At 46.6% G+C, this 23,936-nt stretch overlaps 1 protein-coding gene across 1 annotated transcript in view; it reads left to right on the top strand.

Annotated features, from left to right (window-relative positions):
- The window catches only part of CFAP45 (cilia and flagella associated protein 45), a 368,333-nt gene that overhangs the window by 87,529 nt on the left and 256,868 nt on the right, over positions 1–23,936 (top strand). Inside the window, exon 5 of the mRNA XM_069604692.1 lies at positions 14,601–14,771. Coding sequence (XP_069460793.1) covers positions 14,601–14,771 — 171 coding nt within the window. The remainder of the gene's footprint in view (positions 1–14,600; positions 14,772–23,936) is intronic.

The raw sequence follows: 23,936 nt of genomic DNA, 5'->3' as shown, positions 1-23,936 counted from the left end.
ATTATTAAACTTACAGACATCATTTTGCAAGAGGAATTCTCTGACATAGGAGAAGGCAGGCCACAGTCTGTGCCCAAAGAGCACAGCCCTCCAGTGTACTCCAGTGTACTTGCTCTCTGCAGATACTGAAGCCTTGTTGTTACAGCAACTAGGAGTCAGAGGAATATCTCCCTACATTGGGAACGGACGGGCGCTTCACTGCAACAAAGGCAAATTAGCGTCTCTCTCTGCCACAGTCCAAAAGGGTACCTTTATTTCTGTCACTTTATTTCTTATTGCTCTTTGAAACACTTGTGTATAGGCACGCTATAAATATAATATATCATATATCATATCATTAGCCTACTGGCAAGATCCAGGGCTTAAAAAGCGAAGTTGTACAAGACTGAAGAGGGGGAAATCCCCCAGAGCTCACCCCAACAAGATACTGACAAGTCGGAGGATCACGTTGTTCAGACGCAAGAGAGACGTGATTCCCAGGAATTTCTTTACTGCCAATCAGCATTGCTTCCTTCCATTGCAACAATAATGTTCGATCACCAAGTATCTTGTGCAGAATAGAAGTCAGTACTCTATCAGCACAGACACAAAATAAGGGGGAAGGCCGTACCCTTTCTAGACACCATACGGGATGCAGCGGAGAAGATCCTGGCCAATCCAGTTTCCACTCCCTCCACTGCAGCTACACTGGCAAAGAAATACACGGCCCCATAAAACTTGACTCTGTCATCACTGTGGCAACCTGACAAGGAAGGCAGGAATCTCCAAGATGTAGGCAGGGAGGTTTTGGCTTCTACATCCTTCTATTTGGACAGTGTCCTCACCATGATTAGCGAGATAAGAAAGGGAATTGTGGAACAAGGGGTCAAAGTTTGTGGAGCACGCGCCGACCAAACTTAAGACGAAGCAAGGGGATTCATTCAGCGGAGGAGTCTGGGTCAGGCAGATGGCTCATGGAGCAGGCCTCAGGGGCCAATCAGCCATGGATGCAGCCAACTTCAGGTCTGAAGTGCAGGCGCAGATCCTCGACACATCATTCGAAGGCCAAGACCCCTTTGGCAAAAAGGTTAATGATCAATGGAAGGTTATTAAATCGGACACTGATGCAGGCAGTGCCATCAGTTCACTGAGAGACAACAACAAAGTAGGGCGTACCTTTTGTGACGGATCAGGGAAGTTTCGTTCCAACAACAAGCCGTATTCCACGCGAAAGGCCAGGTCAACAAATCTACCCCTGACAGATACCAGCTGTCCTCCAGATACATGATGTAGAGAGGCAGGCGTGGGACAGCACAGACAAGGGCCCAGTCGTCCAAATAAAATGGATTTGAAGCACCATCCACTGCCACATAGCACCCCGGTTGGAGGGCGGATCAGTCAGCGCCTGCATCCATGGTAAAAGATCACGCCCAACAAGTAGGTGCTAAAAACAATAAACGAAGAACTCATCATCGACTGCCTCACATGGCCGCTAGCCCTACAATCATGTGCACGCAATACACACGCCAGCTCAAGCCCCAGTTGGACAAATTGCTATAAAAGGCCACTATAAAGGCTGCTCTTCACAATCAAGTTGGGAAGAGATTCTCTTCACGCCTTTTTCTAGTTAAAGAAAAAGGACCGACAGCGACACTCGGTCCTATAGCTGTGCATTTTCACCTTATAATAAAGCGCATAAGGTTCAAAATGAACACACCACAACCGGGCCTCCCTTGGCTTCTGAAGGGCTGTCTTCTAGCTACAATCCACCAAAACGAGGCATATTTTCCACATACCCATTGATCAACGCACTAGCCCTACCTAGGGTTTACAGTAAGGGGACAAGCATTATCAGTTCTGGGTACTGTGGCCTATGGTCAGTCCCGAGGTTCTTCAACAAATTTCACGCTCTGGTGGCGGCGCACCTAATAAGAGCAGGTGTACTATTCCATACCTTGCTAATTGGCTCATCAAAGCAAACTCGAAGGTACGGACAGCCAGAGTGGTCCATCAGACAAGAGACAGTCACAAATCTAGTTTTTCTCCACCAATCGCGAAACGTCAGTAGTTATGTTGCGTATAATGCTCTCTTCCTGAGGGTAGAACCAGATGCTCACATTCTGCACACCAGACCTTCATCCAAGAAAATTCCCAGCTGGTCAAAGGGTTCTTAAAAACACACACGAGCATGGTACGTCACTACAACTCCCTGCTGGGCAGGTTGTCATAATGTATACTGCTGGTTCTTTCTTGCAGGTTGAGAGGGAGACCAATACAATACAGGAAGAACTCAACCAATAATGGAATTAAGCATCAGCTTCGTTACAAGACTTTGTGCACCGGTCACACCCTTTCCACCAAGCTCTACACTGGTAGTGGGTGAACAAAAAACCTTGAGCAAGTGATGACTTTTTTCAGGCCTCCACATCCATGCTTCTTCTCAAGGCAGTTGCGTCCCTGCCAGGATGGGCACTCATCTCGGACACTTGCCTGCCAAGGGCACATGGTCCACGCAAAAAGCCAGATTTGCACATCAATTTCCCCGAATTCAGAATCATTTGAGGGGTGCTGAAACCCTTTCAACCAGTTCTCATAGGGCAGGTGGTCACTGTACAGATGGACAATACAACCTCTGCAGTGACACAGCAACATCCTGGCATATCAATTGAGCAGGGATTTTCTCCATGTCCTACAAATGAGAACTTGTATGGGTCGAGGTCCAATTAAATTTTTAGAGGATGAGGTCGCCCCCACATCGATCTCTTTGCCACCAGGAACAACAGTGAATGCCTTCTCTTCTGATCCAGGTCCAGGAAGGGACTCACTGGGCTTTTCTTCTCCCTAGCATAGACAGGCGAGTCCCCAGACACATTCCTGACTATAACCTGGTTAGTCAGGGTACTGCGGCTAATAAGAAAACTCTACAGGATGGTTTTAATAACACCGGCATGGGCACGGCAAGCGTGGTAACCAATTCTCCTACACATGGCGAGTCCCACGCCCATCCATATCAGAGCGCACCACACGCTATTATTGCAACAGAACAAGCAAATCCTTCACCACACCCTGCGTTATTCTCTCTCCGAGGGCTTGCTTGTTGAACTACAAAGACACACCAACCCTACATTTCCAGACAGATATCGGGATATTATTCAACCTTCCAGGGCACCCCCACGCTCGCCACATGACAAAGGAAAACTGTTTACAACTTGAGGTGGGACACACCAATTCGACCCACGGTCCGCCACAGTATGCAAATTGGTGCCTGACTTGATTCACTTGGCTACATCGGTCCGGTCGCAGGATACTGTCAAGGTTCACCTCTCCCACATCGCACCTTACTCCAGAGGTCCTGGAGTTGCATCCTATCCCTCCATCCCTGCAGTTAAAACCTTCAGGAGGGGTTTTCCGACGGCCTTCCTACCAGTGCTATCACCGACTCTAAGTGCAGTCTTGACACAGTTTTCACAACATCAACGGCTCCTCCTTACGAGCCCATCCACAAATGCGATCTTTTTTCCTCTCTGATGAGGTCGCTGTCTTAGTGGTGATCACGCCACAAGCCTTATCTACGGATCCTCGTTTACAGTCTTCTTAAAGGACTAGGTCAGAACACATCGTACCTCCAACTGCCTTTGGCATTCATGCCTCCATCGCAGGATCTGCCACGCTCTTGCTAGATCTGTTAGAGTACTCAAATTCTACTTGCAGCGCACTGGCATTTTTAGAGCATCGCCTCGATCGTTTTTCACTCATGGTGCTGTGTAAGAGCCAACGCATTTCCGAAATGGCCCATGCCAAATGGGTGGTTAGATTGCATTACCCTTTGCCCCAAAATGAAAGGCAACCCACTTACCCGCCCAGCTACTACCCATTCAATCAGAGGGAGAGCATCTGCAATGGCTCTCCAGGTGGAAGTGGCCATGAAGGGCATATGCAGTGCAGCTACCTGGAGCACACTCCATATGCGTTCACCAAGAGAGTACGCATAAGTGAGTGCCTGTACAGGCAAAATGGCCAAACAGTATTGCTGTTTCCTAGGGGAAAAGTTAAAATATATATATATATATATATATATATATATATATATATATATATATATATATATATATATATATATATATATATATATATATATTTCTAAAATAACTTGACAATGGGGAAAATTCAAGCATGTGAATCTATGACGGATACCAATGCAGGTAAGTAACGAAGACATCGGGGGTCATTACGAGTTTGGAGGCAGCCATGGTGCTTTTCAGCACCATGGCTGCCTCCAAACCCGTGTCCGAGTAGTCAGAATGGGGACTTACTGAGTCATTCCGACCTTGGAGGACCCGGTAGGTCCCCATTCTGAAAACCATTCCCCATTCCCATTTGAGCTTCCATAGGGCTCAATGGGAATGGGGAAGGAGCTAATAACGGGCCTGCAAATAGCGGGCCCGTTATTAGCTCCATGGTCCCTTAACGGGTCCCGCTAAAAACGCCTGGTCAGACCAGCCGGTCCTGGTAGGACCCGCTAAGGGACGTCGGAATGTGGTGGTAGGGGGTTAACGGCACCGGCATCCTTACCGGTGCCGTTAACCCCCTACTGCCTTACTCATAATGACCCCCATCCACTGCAAAAAAGAGGAAAGAACATGTTTATTATATGCATGAGTTTTAAAAAGATTGTGGACCTGGCAATTCTTTTTTTAAACATAAAAGTGAAGTGAAATAGTGTTTCTCCAGCACTGAATCTTTACCATATTCCGACCTCCCAGACTCGGAAACACCAGAAACTTGAAAATTATCTGTTAATATAATCTAAAAGAATACCTTTTGCATGCATAGATGATTGTAATGAAGCCTCACACTGCAGCCCACCTATCTCTGACCAAACAACGCTTCTCACCTACGTTCCACCCTCTAGGCAAGAAACACTTAGTGACTAGGCACCCTACCTTTTTGCTATTGCTTTGAATTGTTCCTGACTTTTGGAGGCAAGTGAAGCCTTTTTGCTCCACTTACCTTCATTTATTTTGGTGGCACTGATCGGTCCTTATGGCTATCAGTTCAGGAGAACTCTGATCTTCATAGTAAAATTCCCTGTTTGGCTTTATCTGCACACATCACCTTCTGTGAAGTGTGATGGAGACACATTGGGCCTCATTACGAGTATGGAGGTAGCCATGGTGCTATTAGTGCCATGGCTGCCTCCATACCGGGCTCCAATACCGGGTTCCTTCAATGAGGAATAACCGGGTCAATCCAACATTGGAGGATCCGGTAATTCCTCCTTGAAGGAACCATTCCCCATTCCCATTGAGCCCCTATAGGGCTCAATGGGAATGGGGAGGGAGGTAATAACGGGCACGTTACTAGCGGCTCGTTATTAGCTCCCTCTTCTCCTCGCGGGACCCGGAAAGGACGTCTGGTTTTACCAGACGTCTGTTCCGGGTCCCGCAAAGGGAACCTCGTAATAGGCTCTCCCGTAATGAAGAGTGCCGGTCCCGTACCGGGAGCGCCAGGGTCGTAATGAGGCCCTTTGACTGTAAAAACCATCAGATGGTGTCAGTTATTTGAGAAAAGACACAACAGATGACCTGGGTAGCATTATGTATAATAAAACTCAAAACTGTTGGGTGTCTCATGATATATATATCAAACAAGGAAACTTATTTCTTGTGATACTTCTTCAAATATATATATATATATATATGTATATATATATATATATATATACCACGTAACAGAGATTGAAAAACGGGTTTTCAATTACCAATAATTTTGTGAATTACCTAGTTAGCCACGAACCTGCCCTTACATTTGTGAACACGAAATACATTGTTGGACATGTTTAGCAAAAACAAATAGTAACACAATGCAGAATTATTGTGCTGCATAGTTTCTTAGCATTCCACTCTCTCTTCAGTAGATTCAATTGTATATTTCTTTCAAGCAGACCACTATTATGAAATGTTTCGGTCTAGCTTACTAGGACCTTCTTCTGGCAACATAAATGGGCAAAGCGTGGGCTGCTGGGGTAGTAGTAAAACATATTGGGCTTCAAACAGATTTACAGTTACCACCACTTTGTCCGACGGAAATTACCGCCAGGTTGCAAGTGGTGGTAGGTGGTGTTATTGGGCATTTCGGTGTAATTACCACCATTGGTAATTCCGCCAGCAGGTAAATCTGCCAATTTGGCCTTTTTTCAGCTGTAAAGGAGGAATTACCTCCAGCATTTTGCTGGAGGTTTCTCCTCCAGCCTTACCTCCAAACTCATAGTTAGGTGGTGTGGTAATGTGGAGATAATTCAGAGGTAACCCACGTTACCACTGCACTACCACTATTTTTGGCTGCTCTTAATGAGGCCCATTGTAATTTTCTCTTCAAGAGAGTTAATTTGAATATGCATATTTTGTATCCGTAAATTATACATAAACTATGGGCCTCATTACACAGATGGCGCTAAGGGATTACCAGCACCGGTAAGGGCACCGGTGCCGGTAATCCCTTAGCGCCATACTACGAGGTCCCTCAGCGGGTCCCGTCCTTAACGTGTGGCCAGACCACACGTTAAGGAAGGGACCCGCTGAGGGACTTCAGGGTAAATAACGGTACCGCTAATAGCGGTACCGTTATTTGCTCCTTCCCCATTCCCATTGAGCCAGAAATGGAAATGGGGAAGGGCCTTGGTGAATGGGGAATTACCGCACCGGCAACCTTGGAATGGGGCGGTAATTCCCCCATTCACCACGGCGGAATCGGTAAAATACCGGCGGCAACCATGGCGCTAATAGCGCCATGGTTACCGCCGTCCGTGTAATGAGGCCCTATGCGTTTTAGAGTCATGAGGTAAATGTGTAACTTGTATCTAATAGAAACTTTCTCTCTGCTTTTCTCTCATGGGGAAGGACCTGGAAACAGAAGAAGCGTAACATTTCGTTTTATTATTTTCTCAGTCAATGCTCTAAGTTCAGTAGGTACCACAACATATTTCCTGGGCAACACTTACCTGTGTGGTGAGACTGGAGGGGGTTCTTATCAGAAGAGAAGAATAAGCTGTCATCTATGGCACTTGAACACCTTTGCTAAATTTATTCTGTATTGTTTTTATCCTATGTTAATGAGGTGCAGAGCTATTCTGCAGAAACATGCCCATGACTGTTTCTTGTGGGTGAGGGGTCAGAAATGAGAGCTGACACAAAATTATAATATTCTCATTGTTCGACATTTTATTTAACATAAATGCATTGGGAAAATACCTCTCTAGCCCTATCCTAAGGAAGAAGGTTCCCTACTTGAAAAACTAAAAGTAAGAATCAGTCTGTGTCAAGTAGTTAGTAACTTAGAAACCGTCCTTGTGTCCAAAACATTCTATCTAACCTGACCCTCACACTAGAATGCAAGGAAATATCACTGACATGCATTTAGTGGAAAAGTGTTCATAATTAAAACATAAAGATAAATCCAAGGAAAATCCCTTGACTCCAAAGGTTGGTTCCCCTCCCCTGGATTTTTAGTATGATGGCAAATGTGTCTCTTTTAAACAACCCAACAATTCCTTGATGCTTTTACACTGGATTCATAAAGTTCTATTTCACACAATATTTTCCATAATATCCAACAAGGCCTTTGTAGCAAAAGTGTTTCTCTTGAACAACAATGGGCCTCATTACGGGTCGTGGCGGTAAACCCACTGTTAATTCAGGACCTCCCGATCCCGACCCCTGTAGGGGGAAGGTGATCTTCCCGCCAGGTCTGACCTGGCGGGTTGAACCCCTCCTTCCTGTAGGCGGACGTGGAAACACCAGCACCATCATGAGATGCTGCTGGTGTTTCCACTTCCCCATTCCCATTGAGTCCTATGGGACTCACTGGGAATGGGTATTAAGACCATTCCGCCTCCGTGACTCCCGGGACACCGGGGCTGTAATGCCCTGGTAATTCCAGGAGTCACGGAGGCGGAATGGTAATACGAGCCCAGCGGTAACCAGGCGTTTTTACCGCAGCGGTTACCGCCGGACTCGTAATGAGGCCCAATGTCTTTATATTGGATTCACAAGGTTCTTGTTCTATAAACTTACAGGTTTGGCTATTGCATTTACATATCAGAACTTCTTTCATGTACTTTCCAGATTCCCTGGTATACTTCCCTGCCAGATATTTTATATCACTGTTAACCTTTTCTCAACAACTCTGGTGGAATTCCTGGCATACTCCTCTGCCAGGAATCTTCTTATGTGTTTCCTTAGCTGCCCTGGTATATTTCCCAGCCATGTAGATTTGGCTGCCAGTGCTTCTTGTATGCATTTCTTCTTTGGTGATTACCTGCTATTCTCCTTTAGCAGGAATCCTTTCATGGGGCTCTTCATATTCCCTGCTCGATCTCCCTGACAGGTATCTTTCCTGAATGTGTTTTATATAGTTTCAAATGTCTTGTGTATTTGACTGCCAGGACTTCGTTTTATGGCCTTTTTAGATCCCCTGGTATATTCGTTGCTGCTCTTTGTCTTGTCAGTATTCAAATCTTCTTTGTTTTAAACATTGATTCAACATCAGGTTATGCCTGTGTTTAAATTGCCTTTGTGTATTGTCCAAAATATCACTCTTGCATAATTCGTTCATTTGCTTGTTTCTTTGTTGGTACGCACCGGGATCCCCAATGGCTCTGAGCAGACTCACCAGTAGTTTGTGGTGTCTCTGACTTATGGCGTGCCTCTGTGGTGAAGCTTCCTCCCTGGATTGGCTTCCTATGTGTTGCGGGTGTCTCTTCGGCGTCTCCTGCAGCTCCACGTTCACTTGCCGGCTTCATTCTGTGGCCCGGTCCGGAGAACCCCGTATCCTGACTCGACCGTACCTCCAGCAGCTCTGCTGTGCTTTCTGTTGCTCCCGCGGTCCTTCAGGTATGCCTGCTGAGCCTCTCCTTCCTTCACGCCACCCGTGGTCTGTAATTCGCATTTGCATGCAGCCGAATGAACGTGCCAGTCTTCTCTTCTACAGTTCTCTCTCGTACTGCCTTGGTGGATACTGCGGTTGCCACTTTTAAATGCCCTGGGCAATATAGCTTGAATGAAACAACTAGTCTGGACGTTAGTCTTTGGACTTTGCTTAGTTTGCATTAACTCTTACCTGCTCTTCTTCATCTCAATACTTGAGGCTTTATGGGAGCTGAAGTCCATAGATGCAATTGGATTTTCAAAATGGTGCTGCCCAAAAACTTCACATAAAGAAATCTCAGAAAAGGAAGATGTTTTATGTGTGTTGTGAATGTTTGAGGTATACATAAGTTTTATCTAGAGTGACATAAAGTAAGGGGTTTCTGATTTTCACAGTAAGGGGAAATTGTTGGGTGGCAACAAGCCATCAAGAACTTGGGTATTATAGGGTCTTCATCAGGGAAAAGGGGGGATACTGTGTCTCAAAGGATGGAATCATTCCCTCTCCCCTGTAGTCTCCCCTGTGACCCCCCCCCCCCATATAACCACCCCCAGGTAGCGGCTGCTGTCCGCTGGCCACGTGGAAGGAGGTCCTTCCAGGGAATCCGTGATGAGTCCATCGGATTTATCACAGAGGGTACAAGTATGTTTCATACAACACAAGATGGCAGGGTAAAAACTGTACATTTCCACAAGGAAAGGTACAGTTTTACCCTCTCCTGTGTGACATGCACTAGTGACTAGTGGGTTGTTCCGGGGCCTCGATTGGGTCAGTGTAGTACTTCTGTACCTCTATATGAGTCTGTGCTCAACGTGTGAAAATCAATTATTCAATTACATTATATTACATTGGCGATGAGAGGTAGTGCTTTTTAATGTCGGTATTTAATATTATAAGCAGGTTACGTACCCCTCTTGCATTCAGGATTTCACATCTCCTAGATTAAACATCAGTGTGGATGGAATAGTCGCACACCAATATTCAGATTGAATTGAATATCTTAGAAACCTATAGATGCCTGTCACAAGATACACTGTGAATCACCTAGACCCCTAACCTGTTTCTATGACCTACTGACACAGCCTTGATGTGCCTGACTTCTATCTTACGCTCTCAACCCCTCGAATGAGCGCAGCAACTGTTGTGTCATCCAACATCTATCACCGGTGGAAAATTCCTCCACCAGAACAAGATTGGACTCGACTGGTATATTCTATTGGGCCACATTCTGGCTCATTATCTGACAATTTCACTTTTCCTTTTCTTAGACATTCTGGATACTGGCTCACAATATTAGAAAAATGGTTACTTGTATGCAACCACCTACCCCTCACTGTGATTACTTTCCAAAAACATTGCTGAACAGATCCTACAACTGTAACAAATTGCTGCTGGTGGCAGATATAGAAACTTAATCTAGTTCTTTCCACCCAGCGCTGTGCCCCATAAAATACAACTGAGTCCCACAAAAAATATGGTCCCAGCTGTCACATACTCATTGACACCTTCCTCCTTAATCCTAAATTCGCTTCACCTCAGCCTATTATTTGCTGTTGCACTATTCACATTAGCTATTATCTGTATTACTCCGAAAGTTTATCAACCACTTGCATCCAATGCGATTCTGCAGGGTTTCATATCTGTTCAGACCATGGTCTGTCCAAGGGCCATTGAAATCACAGTGCTTCGAAGCCATAACACGTGGCATTAGGTGCTATGCAAATGCCACGTAACCTAGCAAGAAAGGAGGAGGCTATCTTAGATTTGTCTAATGAAGACTCTTTCAAAGAACCTGAGTGTTAAGAGCAAAAGGAAATATTGTACACATTATTTTTCAGATGTGGATGCCAATAAATAGTTTCATGTTAGCATGGGTAATCCCCCAGGTAATGAAGAGGTGCTCCAAGACCTCAACAATGCACCGCACATGTCATGCTGACCCTAGGGTTGGTCCGGCCTCTGCTGATTCCCCACAATAGTCATTGGTGATACCCTCAGTCCGTCCTTTAGAGGTTGAGCCTCGCTCCCTCCATAAACAGCCACCTAAGTGCCTGTTCGCTCTGGTCCCACCGTCAAGGGTACCATATCCATAGCCAGTGCTGCAGATAAGCACCAGAGTATCCTAAAGAGGGAGCACGATTCCAAGCATACCAGGCCTGACTCACCGGTACTAGAGTCTTTGTTCTTGAAAAAGAGGCTCCATAAGGAAAGGAGAGAGTCCAAGAAATATCCAGTTACCAGAGAATGTTTATGCATGGTCTTTAGTGTTTGGAGGATGCGGGGCTCCCTATCATTGATCAGGAGGTAGATTATCATCCAGAGACCCCCAGACTACTCTGCTTCATTTTTGCCAGTCCTGCAGCTGTATCCTCATAAGTGCATGCTACTGGACATGTTTTTAACTATGTTCTGTGTCCTCGGCCAGTGATTTTCAACATATAAAATGAGCTGCCAGCACCCTCTGCCCTGGTGTTTCAAGGAGCCTCTTCCAGTCCCAGCCCTTTGTTGATTGCCCCCACTCAACCATTACCTTCCATTGCTCATCAGAGGAGAAGGTGGCCTCCTTAATTTCCTCTTGATTGGAGTCAAATCGGCCTCTGGACACTTTCGACAAACAAACTCAGGGATAAGGTCTTTCTGCCCTGGTTGAACCTCAAGATATAGTCCTGATGAATATTCTCTAGTGCTTCCCTCTGCAGTTGTGGAATCAGATGTGGCTGAAAGGGGCACTCATATAGCTGACACCACCTCCTCCTCTGAGGAGCTGCCACTCCCTCCTTATGTACTGCTTGGGGAGGGGGGGTATGCTAAAAGCCCTGAGGCTTTAGGCCTCCCACCCGCCTCCAGAAAAGCCATTTGGTCTGATTTTTGTAAACCGCCCAAAACCAAAGGAGTCTTCGTTCCTTAATCCCTCTGGAAGCCTGAGTACTGGAATCCCCTTTATTGTATCCTGCCCTGGCTAAATACCTGGTGTCTATGTATCGATCTCCCAAGGAGGTTTATTGAATGGAACTTGTTGGTGAAATCCGCTGCTTTGGTTGATTTCCAAGTTTCACATTCCTTGGACAAGGATTAACAGGGCTTGTAATAAAGAGGTTTCCGAAATGCAGATTTGGCCTTCAGACAGTTGAACAGTAGCTGTCCTCTCTTGTTCTTCAGCACAAAATCGTAGAGCAGATGGATAGGTGTGCTATACATCTGCCTCTGGAGGTCTTGGAGGAACCTTCCTTCCACCTAGGCCTGGCTAAAGATACTTCACTTCAGCAACTATCCATTGGCGAATTCTGGCATCTGGTCCTCCAAGGGTATAACGCAACAAGGGCCCCTAGTAGATTTTGACTGTTTTAAAGTCGAGCGTAAGCTGAGAAATGGAGAACGTCACCCCTATGGTGCTCTTGCAGACTGGTTCACTGACTTATCCACATCCTTCGATAGAGCACTATATTGCTTACCCACCCGCCTTAAGCTTCCCCTGACCTCTCTGCCTCCACCATCTACTCGCTTCTGGCCCAGTATGTGATGACACAGTGGCATAAGACATCAAGGCAGTATGGGATGCTCTCTTGGTAGACCAGCACCAGACTAACAATGGATTTAGATTTGCATCAGTCCTGTCGGGGGGAGAGGAGGGGTGGATGAATTGGACCTATACCTTCTCAACTATAACCTGTGCTGGACAGCATTAAAAATGAAGCAGAATAAGTTTCATGATCATGTTTACTGGTAGTGCAGGAAAGATGTTGGTGTGGCACTTCATATGCACTGGTCTTGTGTCATTCTGAATTTCTGAAAGAAGGTGATACAATGACTTAACTTGGTTCTTAACTCTCATATTACAGTGCATCCCGCACTTGGTACCTTGGTCCCTACAGGTTTCTTCTTCAGATGTCTGCACAGGGCATTGCTAATGGGAAGTATGTGATTTATTTGGAAATGTTTCACTTAATAGAGATTTCACCGAATCCTTTTAACTCAAAAACGACATCTACTTTTTACTTGTTCTACTTTTTCTTTTTGTATAATGCGGGGGAGAACCCTCCACCCCGCAGCCCCTCTCTCATCCCTCCCTACCCTAATTTATACCCTTACCCCACACCCCACCTATTATGCATTAGACATATACCATTTCCCCTACCATTTTTGGTGAAATAAATTTGGTGAAATCTCATTAGCTGAAATGGAATTTGAAGAAATCTACAGTAAATTTGCTAATGATGTGTTGCTTCTCTGTGAAAGAGAGAAATCATGTACACAAGAATAGACTTGCACAAAGAATATGGTTCTTTGTGGTCAGTCTTCAATGCATATTGGGCCTCATTAAATGTTTGGCGGTGCAGCAAAAAATGGTGGCAACAGTGCAGTATTTCCATTACTGTCACTTTTCCCACTGCCAAGTCGTAGGTCTGTTGGCAAAAATCCAACTCCATGGGAGGACACGCCACCCAAGCAAAGTGCCTAGAATTATCCATAAGAACTAAATCCTCTGTACTGGGACAAGATACTTTTTTGATTCACTGAGAAATCTAGCATGGACAAGCTATAGCACATCATGAAGGAGCTCTGAAAGTAGAGTTCTGGAAAGGACTCCCCTGAAACCTGGGGTGAGCAAAAACCACAGAGAGGAGCTTGGTAAATATGCTTGAGAAGTCATTCAGACAGAAAGGTAGACATTTGTACTGAAAAGGTCCACATCCTGTCTATAAGCTGCCAAGGTTTCTGCTGCTTGAAGGGATATATACTGTCATTAATGAGGAAGATGGTGAAAGCCATCTCAATGGCTTATCAACATTTTTTTTTCCTGGATGATGTTTTGCAGAGCAGCAACCTGGGCTGCCCTCCTGCTTTCTGAAAATATTACTTCTCAGGAACTAGCCCTCGAGCAGATGTTAAGTTTGGTCAGTCGGTTCTTTTGAAAATGTTTGGCTATTCAAATAATGTTACTCTTCACTCATCTAATTTGAAATGCTAATAATTCTTCTCACACAAGATGAGGAAAGGGCCAGAAAATCTGTGGAGGAAATATAAGTTACTCAGCGTGGTTACTATTGCTCTGCACATCCATATTGCCCCTCCCCTATATGATACACCCTCCTTTTCACTCTCTTAAACATCCAGTGCTTATAGAGCGTTGAAGACCTGGAAAGGCAAGTCAGCTGTTGCAGGAGGTGTGCAGACTCAAGCATGAGCTACATTGCTCATTTACTCAGGCATCCTTTTTATATTCTCATGACTTATCAAAAGAGTTTACTGGCCCTGTGCCAAAGACACTGACCTCCTACATAGTTTTGGAAAGACTTCAGAATAAGAGAACAGTAGTCACAACATTGAGCAACACATATATATCTTTTTTTATTGTACCCACCGTTCCTCAAGTGTTGACTTATGCATTTGTGTCTTATGGTAGCTTGTGGGCCAATAGGACTGCTTCAGAGATCTGGCGGAAGCCTGAAGGTCATCGGTTTAAATTCTGGTTGTGCCAACTAATCCCTTTAGGTTATTACTTTGTCTAGTTAGAATGCATGCTCTGTACACCCCTTAAGCATTCAGGTGACATTCAAATGCTACACAAATAAAGTAGTCGGCATTATAAAATCTTACTTTATTGTTTTACAGAGGTTTCTGCATTATTATCCATTAACAACCAGCTTGATCATGCCTTGTTCCTGAAGTCCTGTTAAAAAACATTCTCCTTCCAGGATGCTGTAAATGAGCGCAAAAACACAATGAAGCAAAAGGAGATGCTGCGGAAGAAGAATGAGAAGTTGAGTGAACTGGAGGAGGAAGCCCAGCGGCGTGCACAGTACCTTCTAGAGCGGGCCAATACCATACGTATGGAGCAAGAGGATGAAATCAAGAAACTGAAAGAGGTGGGTCTTTCCTAGATTCCTGATTTGTGCCCCATCATTTCTGCTACCGTTGCTTCCAATTTATTTTGCCCTGGCTTGAAATCTGTTGTCTTCCTAGTCTAACCTATGTTAAGACTTCATCTGATGAATTTAATATCAGGAAAAATTAAAGCTTAGTTATATATTTAAAGCAATGGGGAAATTCCTCAAAATAATTGCTAAGTTCCTTAGGAAGGATCCTTCTTGTTTCTAAAGTGGTAGAGCTAGAAATCCTATTTTATGTCTGCTGTTTTTATACTGCATGTTTTCGGGTGAGCTTCATCTTTGCTTTAAAGTTTGTACTGGAGGCAGGTTAGGCCTGTTTTTTATCCTCATTCTTAATGCGTTTGACGTCACTCCATCTGACCTTGACTTGGAAAGGTATGAGTGGAAGTGCAGGCAGACTTCTCGGTGGGGTCAGGTGGTAGGGGTTCAAGGTAAAGGTATTCGAAGGGTGGCAATGCGGGAGAGAGGTTTGGTGGGTGGGATTCAGGTGTGAGGGAGGTTCAACCAGATGTGATTGTGGCGAATCACATAGAGTCCACTATCCTCCTATCTGTCTCTATTAATCAAATGTATGGTTCCATGTCCTCACTATGTCATGCAGGTGTTTCTGAAACAATACTGAGACAGAATGTCCTTGGTTTACATCTTTCTCTATTGTCACTCAGTATGTTCCCTGCATTTCTGGACTGGCTTTGAATGGTGTCTCTCCTAACTTTGTTTATTGTGTTATCGCTTTAAGATGAATTCTCCTTAACTAGGTTTTACTTAAATGTTGCCTATCTTTTAGATGCATGGAAGGAAGGTGAGGCTTTTTAGTCTACCTTAAACAACGCTTCTATGAATTAGGTGGTAATTCTCTCATTAGCATTACTTGCCATGCAAGTCAGACACTCTAAATAGAGTACTAGGATTATGGCTGCTCCCGTTAGAGGTTTGTTTATAGCCTAGCTGCATTCGAGAGCCCTTTGTGTGTCTTCACAAAGCAGTTCATAAATGAGTTTATTAGTTCATTAGGTTAAAACGGCAAAGATAGGCAAACAGGCTTTCTAAATAGCCACTAATAAATTGCACGTCACCTGCTTATCTTTCACTTGACTGGCTGACTTGTTGCAGAAAGTTGAAAACCTATCTATTCTGGGATTGTTTCCAAGTTCCTTCATCCCTCAGAGGGTAATACATTGTGGACCATTGCATTTGGTAAAACATCTATTGAATGATCGTTTTAGGCCCTATCTTACATCTTGGGTGGATTATTTGTGTCCTTCTTTTATTGAACACACCATTTGAGATCCCATTTTCTGCCCCCACTTCCCCATGTAAATCCTGTCATGGCAGGGGATCAACAGACAACACAGAGCCAAGGATATGTTTCAAAGATGTCTATCATAACAAATAGAAAACGAAAGGATTAGATTTAACTAAGATTACTTAGTAGTAAATGAACAGAACATGAACCACGCAGGCTTCTGTAGAGGACCTTGGTCTTCAGTCCTTCCCTTTCACCCTTAGACACTGCCTTCCTGGCATGTAAAACATCACTTACAATCTTTGGAAGTATGGCACACTGCTTTTTTGGACTTTGAAGATGTTTGCTTGGCTTTCATAGATGTTGTTAGTGTGTTGATCTTTTTCCTGGGCAACACCAGCTCCACCACCATGGTGTATTGGGTCATTTAAATGTGTATCTGGAATCCGCTTGTACTCCTAATCAATTCCTCCACTATGCTGAACAATTCGAAGACCAGAGGATCCCTCTTGAGCATCAGGAACCAGAAGTCCACCCCACCACCTCCTCTCCTTCCAGTGCCTCTCCCACTTACGCACCACAGATAGTCCCCTCCCTCCATCCGAAAGACCCTCTTCATTCACCACCTTCCTTCCTGTTCCCCAACCCTCCTTCCTTCAGCACTATCCCAACCCTGTCCAGCAACCCCTTCCGGCCCCCTGGTAACTCTACTTGCCCACCCCTCCCCCTCAGCCCCCTTTGTTCTCCCCCCAGCCCCTCCACCTTCCCTCCCTTTTCTCCAAGCCCAAAACCCTCCTGTCTGATACTCAACTTTCGCTTCCCTAAGCACAGCCGGGACAGCCTTGGCCAAACGCCCCACTCAGCAGACCCTCCCACCGCCACAGAACAGAAGACCATCATTCCGCAGCCCCCGCTGCCACCGCAATCTTCGCCCAGTCCACCACCTCAAACCCAGTTCTTCTCTCTCTCACACTCCAACATCCCCTTCTGCCCAACCCCAACACTGACCATCCTCTCTTCCTCTCCCATGAAAACGCCCCTTGGCCGACCCTCACCATCCCTTGTACCCCGCCGCCCCATCTGCCCCTCCCTTCCGGGCACCCAACCTTCACTTCCTTAAGTGCAGCCCGCACAGCCTTGGCCAATACTCGGGACTCTGTAGACCCCCCCACCATCACCCAGACACCTTTGGCACCCTCACCTCGGCTCAGCCATAGAAGACGCACTACTCGCAGCCACCACCCGCCGCACTCCTCCCTCCCTCTGCCCCTGCAACTGCATCTTTCACCACTCTGCTACACGCCTACCCCCTCCCCCATGCTCAAGCCTGCCCATCCTCTCTTCCTCTCCCCAAGAAACTCCACTTCCCCCAGCACCTCCACACTCCCACCTTTCAGAAATCATCCATGCACTCCCCTCATGCTCGTCTCCCACCCTCCCCTTTTTCAACCTCTCCATCCTCTTACCCCACCCATGTCCCCCCTTCTCTACCCGTAGCATCCCCCCCCATGAATCACCCCCCCCCTCATGACTTTTCCCTTCCTCACCCCCTCTCTTGCATCCTTATCAATGCCAGATCGGTCGCCAGAAACAAACGAATGATTTTTGACCTTATCTCTGATGAACACACAGACATCCTTTTCAACACTGAAACATGGTCCTCTGATGACTTCCTCCCCTCTGCACACAAGCCCCCTCCCACCCAGGCTACTCACTGATCACCCACAACAGAGTCAGCAGGGCAGTTGGAATAACCATCCTCCACAAATCTCACCTCACGCCATTACACATGGAGAAATAACCCCTGCTAGTTAAATTCAAACTGTCTCCCACATTCTCCCTCAGTTTCCTACTCCTTTACAGACCCTCAGGCTATAACAGAACCTTTGAAGACTCTCTGAGTGACTCTGTAGCGGCCATCTTATATATATATATATATATATATATAACAGAGACAGACCCCGGCTGAAGCCAGGCAGTACTCCTAAGAGGAACGTGTGATAAAAGGGTAATTGATTGCAAACAAACCTTTTGCTTATATGTGGTTGTACACTGTGTCAAATACACAGCAAGCAGAAGAAAGATAATATATCGGGAACATACATTATCAAATGCAATATACAGACGCGTTTCGGAGTGGGCGGAAAACCCATAGGATTATGGCTGGGGAGTAAATCAGTCAATTGAAGGAAATTGCAAGTAGACAGAGTGTTATTGTCAAGGCCCTTGCCCCTGGCCCTCACTGGCAAGTCAGCCTTCCAGTTAGGGCCAGGTCAAAGGCCTTACAACCTCATCCAAGACTCTCTTGGAGTCAGTCCTGGCACCTTTGGCGCCAGGCTCATAACCATCCTGAAGACCAACATTAGAATGGGACTATTTACTTGGGACTATTTAACTTGGGGGGAGTTCAGCCAACATGGAGGCACGCACATAGCTCAGTTACAAGGAACTGAGCTATGCGGTCTAGTCTTTTGGGTGTGGCAGGCCTGGGACTATTTTACCTGTACTACTTTACCTGAGACTATTTAAACCACACCCAAACAGCAGAACATGCTTTGCGTTATTCTGCTGTGGGCAGCATAACGCTCACCATGTCCAGTTCTTTGATACCAGTTTACCTAAAACCAAGGACCTGCAGAGAGAGAAAGAACACTACAAAACTTACCTGGAACAGTATTCTGTCTTCAATCCATCGCTGACTTCAGTTCCACTCACCTGAAGGTACGAACTCCATCATGCGGCACCGCATGCATCCTGGAATAGCATAACCTGGAAAGAGGAGAAAGAAAGACAGCATTAGTAAGCGTTTACTTATGTTTCCTACCGAACGAAGAAAGCCACACAATTCTTACCTGGGTAGTCATCTCCTGGTCAGTATCATTGCTGGAACATTACGGCGCTCGGCGAGGAACATTGCAACCTGCAAGGAGAGAAAAGACACAGGTTAGCAAAATAAAAGGCGAAACAGCGCCACGCATCGCGCATTACTCACCGGACAGCATCGCACACACCGCGCTTTCGCCTACCGGCCCATGCTCATCTTCAAACAGCATGACAACACCAAAATACCTTTCCATACCTAAAAGGAAAGAAGCAAGACATTATTATCCGAACTAAGAGGAACATAAGAACTGCATATAAAGACTGTAATACAGCAAACCTATGGAGTCGCAGCAGGCCTGGATTCCCACAGGGGGGCTTGCACCAGTGAAGGAACTTGGTCGCCGCTCGCCCCCACAATATTAAGATGAGGAGAAGGCCCAAGGGGGAGGAAGGAGTTGAGGCCAATGGATGTGGGAAAACATAAAGACAATCTGGTATTGAATCCAGCTCTCCGATATTGCAGACCCATCTTTAACCAGAGGCATTACCAAGGGACCGGGAGAGGGTTTGAGAGTGCAAATCATCCAACCAGGGCTGGGCGGTGTCCCCGTGGATAACAGGTGAGCGTAACAGTTATATGCAAGTGTTACAGTTGGCGAAGAGAAGCCCAAAGACTGTGAAGTTAAATGATTATTGTATAAGTATTGTCTGGCCAGAAGAGGCCCTTAAAAAATATGGTATATGAAAATTTCAAGGAGTAAAGACATATCCAGGGGAAGGGAACTCCTCTTAGAGCAGGGTCAGAGAGGCCTTTTTCCAACCCCCTTTTTCTTTAATAAGTCTTTAATCAAAACATGGCGAACTTGTGTCCGACTCTCATTTTCGACTAATCACATTCGGCTCCCTCCAGCCCCATGACCCGTCATCTACTTGACAACCTGGAAGTCCTCAATATGACCCAACTCATATCAGGCCCCACACACATTGCAGATCACAGCCTTCGAAGTAGTGTTCAACTCGTCCAACCTGATCTTATCCTCTCACCCGCCCCCTCATTAGGACCTATTGCTCTGCTATCTTCTTCTCAAGTCTGACTCCTACGCCCTCCCTCCCTGCCTCTCCCCTTCCCCTCCTAGCGACTCCCCCAGGATGCGGCTTTGGAACAGGGTACTCATCTACCCGGATTTATCATCCTCCCTACTTCCTCCCTTCCCAATCTCTCCCTCCAAGAAAGAATCCCCTCCCAAGACCATTTCGACCAATGGCTCCCCTATCCCTCAGAACCACCACGAAACCCCTACCCCACCGCACAGGTCCTTTCCCCAGGTGGTTCACCCCTCCCCTCAAAACCTTCAAAACCCTCAACCATCACCTGGAACGCAATTGACGGATCAACTCCTCCGCCCAAAACAAAGCCACTCTTGCTAGACATACAAGAGCCTACAAATTCGAAATCAGGCAAGCCAAACATGCCTTCTACACCTCCCGCATTGCCAATGCAAACAACCTCTGTAAAGAACTCCACAAGACCATCTGTGTGTTCAAGACCCCCTCTGCTCTTCCTCTCCGCCCCCCGTTTCCCAAGCACTATGCAACACCCTTTCTGGCAATTAATTCAACATTGCTATTGAAAGGAACCTCAGCATCCACGCTAAACTATCACCCTCTATGGCCCCATCACCGACCTTCCCACCTCCCCTGCCCCCGGCATGCACCTTCTTCAATTCCTTCTCTGCAGTCTGCTCTGGAGTTCTCAAGGCTTCTCTCCAATAGCTGCCCCTCAGGATCCTGGGACACCCTTGCCACCGACCTTCCTCAAAACCATTCTCTCCTCCACATTTGCAGGCACCCTCGCCAGATCTATAATCAACCACTCACTAACAGATAGGATCTTCCCTACAGCCTACAAAACTTCCCACATCAACCCACTACTAATAAAACCCTCTCTTGACCCCCTCCTTCCCTCCAAGTACCGCCCCATCTCTAACAATTGCATCATAGCCAAATTACTAGATCGCACAGCATACTCTCAGCTCAGTCTCTTCACCAGATCCCACGGCCCTCTTGACCCTGCCCAGTCTGGATTCAGACCCCTCCATGGAACTGAATCCAACAGAACAGCAGACTCTGAGGGCTGCGCCGCACTCATCCTCCTTGACCTCTGTTTGACATGATCAATCACTCCATCCTTACAAACCATCTTTGACCTAGGCATCAGGGACTTCACCCTCAGATGGATTACCTCTTTCCTCGCCAACCACTCCCAAATCATCTTTATCTATCCACTCTCCTCTGCCCCCCGCCCAGTCCCCCACAGAGTCCCGCAGGGAGCCTCCATCTCCCCTCTCCTTTTCAACCTCTACCTTTCACCCCTCCCTATGCTCATCCGCTCCCACAATCTCACTTGTTAGAACTACGCTGATGGCACTCAGATCATCCTCAAGATGCCCAACTCTGCCTCCTTACCCCACCCAGACCTGGCATCTTGCCTCTCAGACATTGACCTCTGGATGGCGAACAGCCACCTTCTCCTCAACCCCGGAAAAATCTAAATCCGAATCTGCGGCAAAACAGCTCTCCTTCCCCAACCTATCACTTGGCCACCTTCATTAGGACAGGTGCCCACTGCATCCCCCTCAGTCAAAAACCTAGGATGCACTTTCAGCTCGGACTTGACCCTCGCCCGTCACATTAATGCTGTCTCCAGATCATGCACCTTCCATCTCTGCATCCCCAAGCGGATCTTTCCATATCTCTTCTACCCAATAGAATCTCCACAATCATGGCTTTCCTCCTGGCACACCTAGACTTCTTCAACTCCCTCTACCTGGGCATGCCAGCATATCAACTCGGAACGCTCCAACGGATCCAAAACTCCCTAGCAACGCTCCACCTCACACTCTCCCCCAGTGAACACATCTCTCCCACTCTCAGGATACCTCACTGGCTGCCCATCAACCAAATAGCCTCTTTCAAAGCCATGTGCATTACCAACTGCGCCATCTACAAGAAAGGCCCTGAATTCCTTCAAATCAAGGTCCCATGCTACCGCCCCAACCAAATCCCCAGATCAGGCTCTGTACACCTCCTGGTAGTCCTTCCTTTCAAGTTCTCCACACTAGGAGGTGCCTGTTTCTCCGGCCTTGCACCCACCTTCTCCCACTCCCTCCCTCTCGCACTCTATCTCATAGAGAATCACCTGGCCTTTAGGAAAGCCCTCAAAACCTGGCTGTTCCCAGCCACAGCCTGATCCCCACCATTCCCCCGTCCACTCCCTGAACACTTGTGCACTAGCTTCATCCAGTATCCCTCCGATGTATCCCTCTCTCAGCTACTGCCTCGTCTCTCCTTCATCTTCTGTGCTCCACCACCTCTAACCCTGCCTTGGGCGCTGCCAACCCTATACAGAGCACTCATGAAGGTAATCCAGTAACTCGCACATGATAAGAATCCTGACAGTGGGCCGGGGATTGCATCTGGGTATGGGCTCGGAGGGTGGGCAATTCAACGCACTTAAACTGCACCTTCGAAATACCACTTGGATCATCCGCGAGTAGGGCAATTGGGCACTTCGGATCCTTCTTTCGCAGTCAGCACTGTATGTTACTCTAAAGCACATGAGGGGGGCCATTCTGCCATTAGAAAACCTCAATGGGGGGGCCTTGCTCGCACTAGACAGAACCAGGGTGACTATTGTGTATTCATTTAGCACTTAGATCATCTGTGAAACATAGCACTGCTCTTTGTACATAGATGGAACCCAGGATGTTTGTGCAGCTAACCCATTTTCTCCCCTCGCACAACGCACCTTTGTAGTTTAGCGGAAGGCACAGGCTCATTCCACACACCCTCCAATATAACTCCCATATGACACAAACACTGGTGTACAACACCTCTGCCATTCGAATGAAGCTACCTTTAAGAACAAAAATTCAAACTGTAGCTTTTCACATAATAATTCTCCATCTTCTTAAACAGCGGTAGAGACAACGCCAAGCTCCTGATCGTGGGTTCAGGTCCACCGCTGAAGAAACTCGATCGAGCATATGATAGTTTCATGATAGCCGGCGGTTCAATCATTGTAGCCAGGATAGTGAAGACACTTGGCGTTTACTTAGATGCCAAAATCACTATGAAACCTTGTGTTTCGCACACCCGCTCCTCTTGTGGCTACACAACCAAGCTCCTAAATTACATACGTCACCTACTAGCCATCACCGTAGTAAATTCCAGGTGGGACTATTGCAATAGTCTGCAGACTGGCAATTCGCAAGTCAACACACAATCCCTTCAGGTCTCTCAGAATGGCGCAGTGCGTCCTATTCATGGTATCAAGATGGGACCAGGTCTCTGATGCCAGAAGTGATCTGCACTGGCTTCCAATAAAACATAGGATCACCCACAAGATCTTCACATTGGGGTCATTACGAGTGCGGCGGTAAGGGGTTAACGGCGCCGGTAAGGATGCCGGTGCTGTTAACCCCTTACCGCCGCATTACGAGGTCCTTAGGCGGGTCCCGCTAAGGGACCAGGGAGCTAATAGCCGGCCCGTTATTAACAGGCCCGTTATTAGCTCCCTCCCCTTTCCCATTGAGCCCTATGGGGGCTCGAATGGGAATGGGGATGGGTATTTTGAATGGGGACTTACCGGGTCCTCCAAGATTGGAATGACCCGGTAAGTCCCCATTCAAGGAACCCGGACCTAGACCCGAGTTTGGAGGCAGCCATGGCACTAATAGCACCATGGCTACCTCCAAGTTCGTAATGACCCCCATTGTCTTATAAATGCTGGACGGACATTGCCCCAACATATCTGAAAGACTGCATGAAGGTGAATCAGCCGGGATGTCTGCTGCGCTCTTAGGACAACCTCAAATTGTGCAACCAAAGTTCAAGCTGGTCAGATTCGGCAGCACAATCTTTGCCGTCCAGGCTCCCCTAGTGAATGCTCTTGCAGTGTTGATAAGATCAGCAGGCACAATCACTGTCTTTAAAAAACATGTTAAGAACCACCTGTTAAACCTCAAACCAGGCTGTGAAGACACTTCCTGAAGCTCTCTCTTCCCCTGGCA

This window comes from Ambystoma mexicanum, chromosome 1p (genome assembly GCF_040938575.1).
Source record: "Ambystoma mexicanum isolate Mex_15411 chromosome 1p, UKY_AmexF1_1, whole genome shotgun sequence".
Lineage (NCBI taxonomy): Eukaryota > Metazoa > Chordata > Amphibia > Caudata > Ambystomatidae > Ambystoma > Ambystoma mexicanum.
The sequence above is the reverse complement of the archived record's forward strand: the minus strand, read 5'-3'. Positions and strand labels throughout refer to the sequence as shown.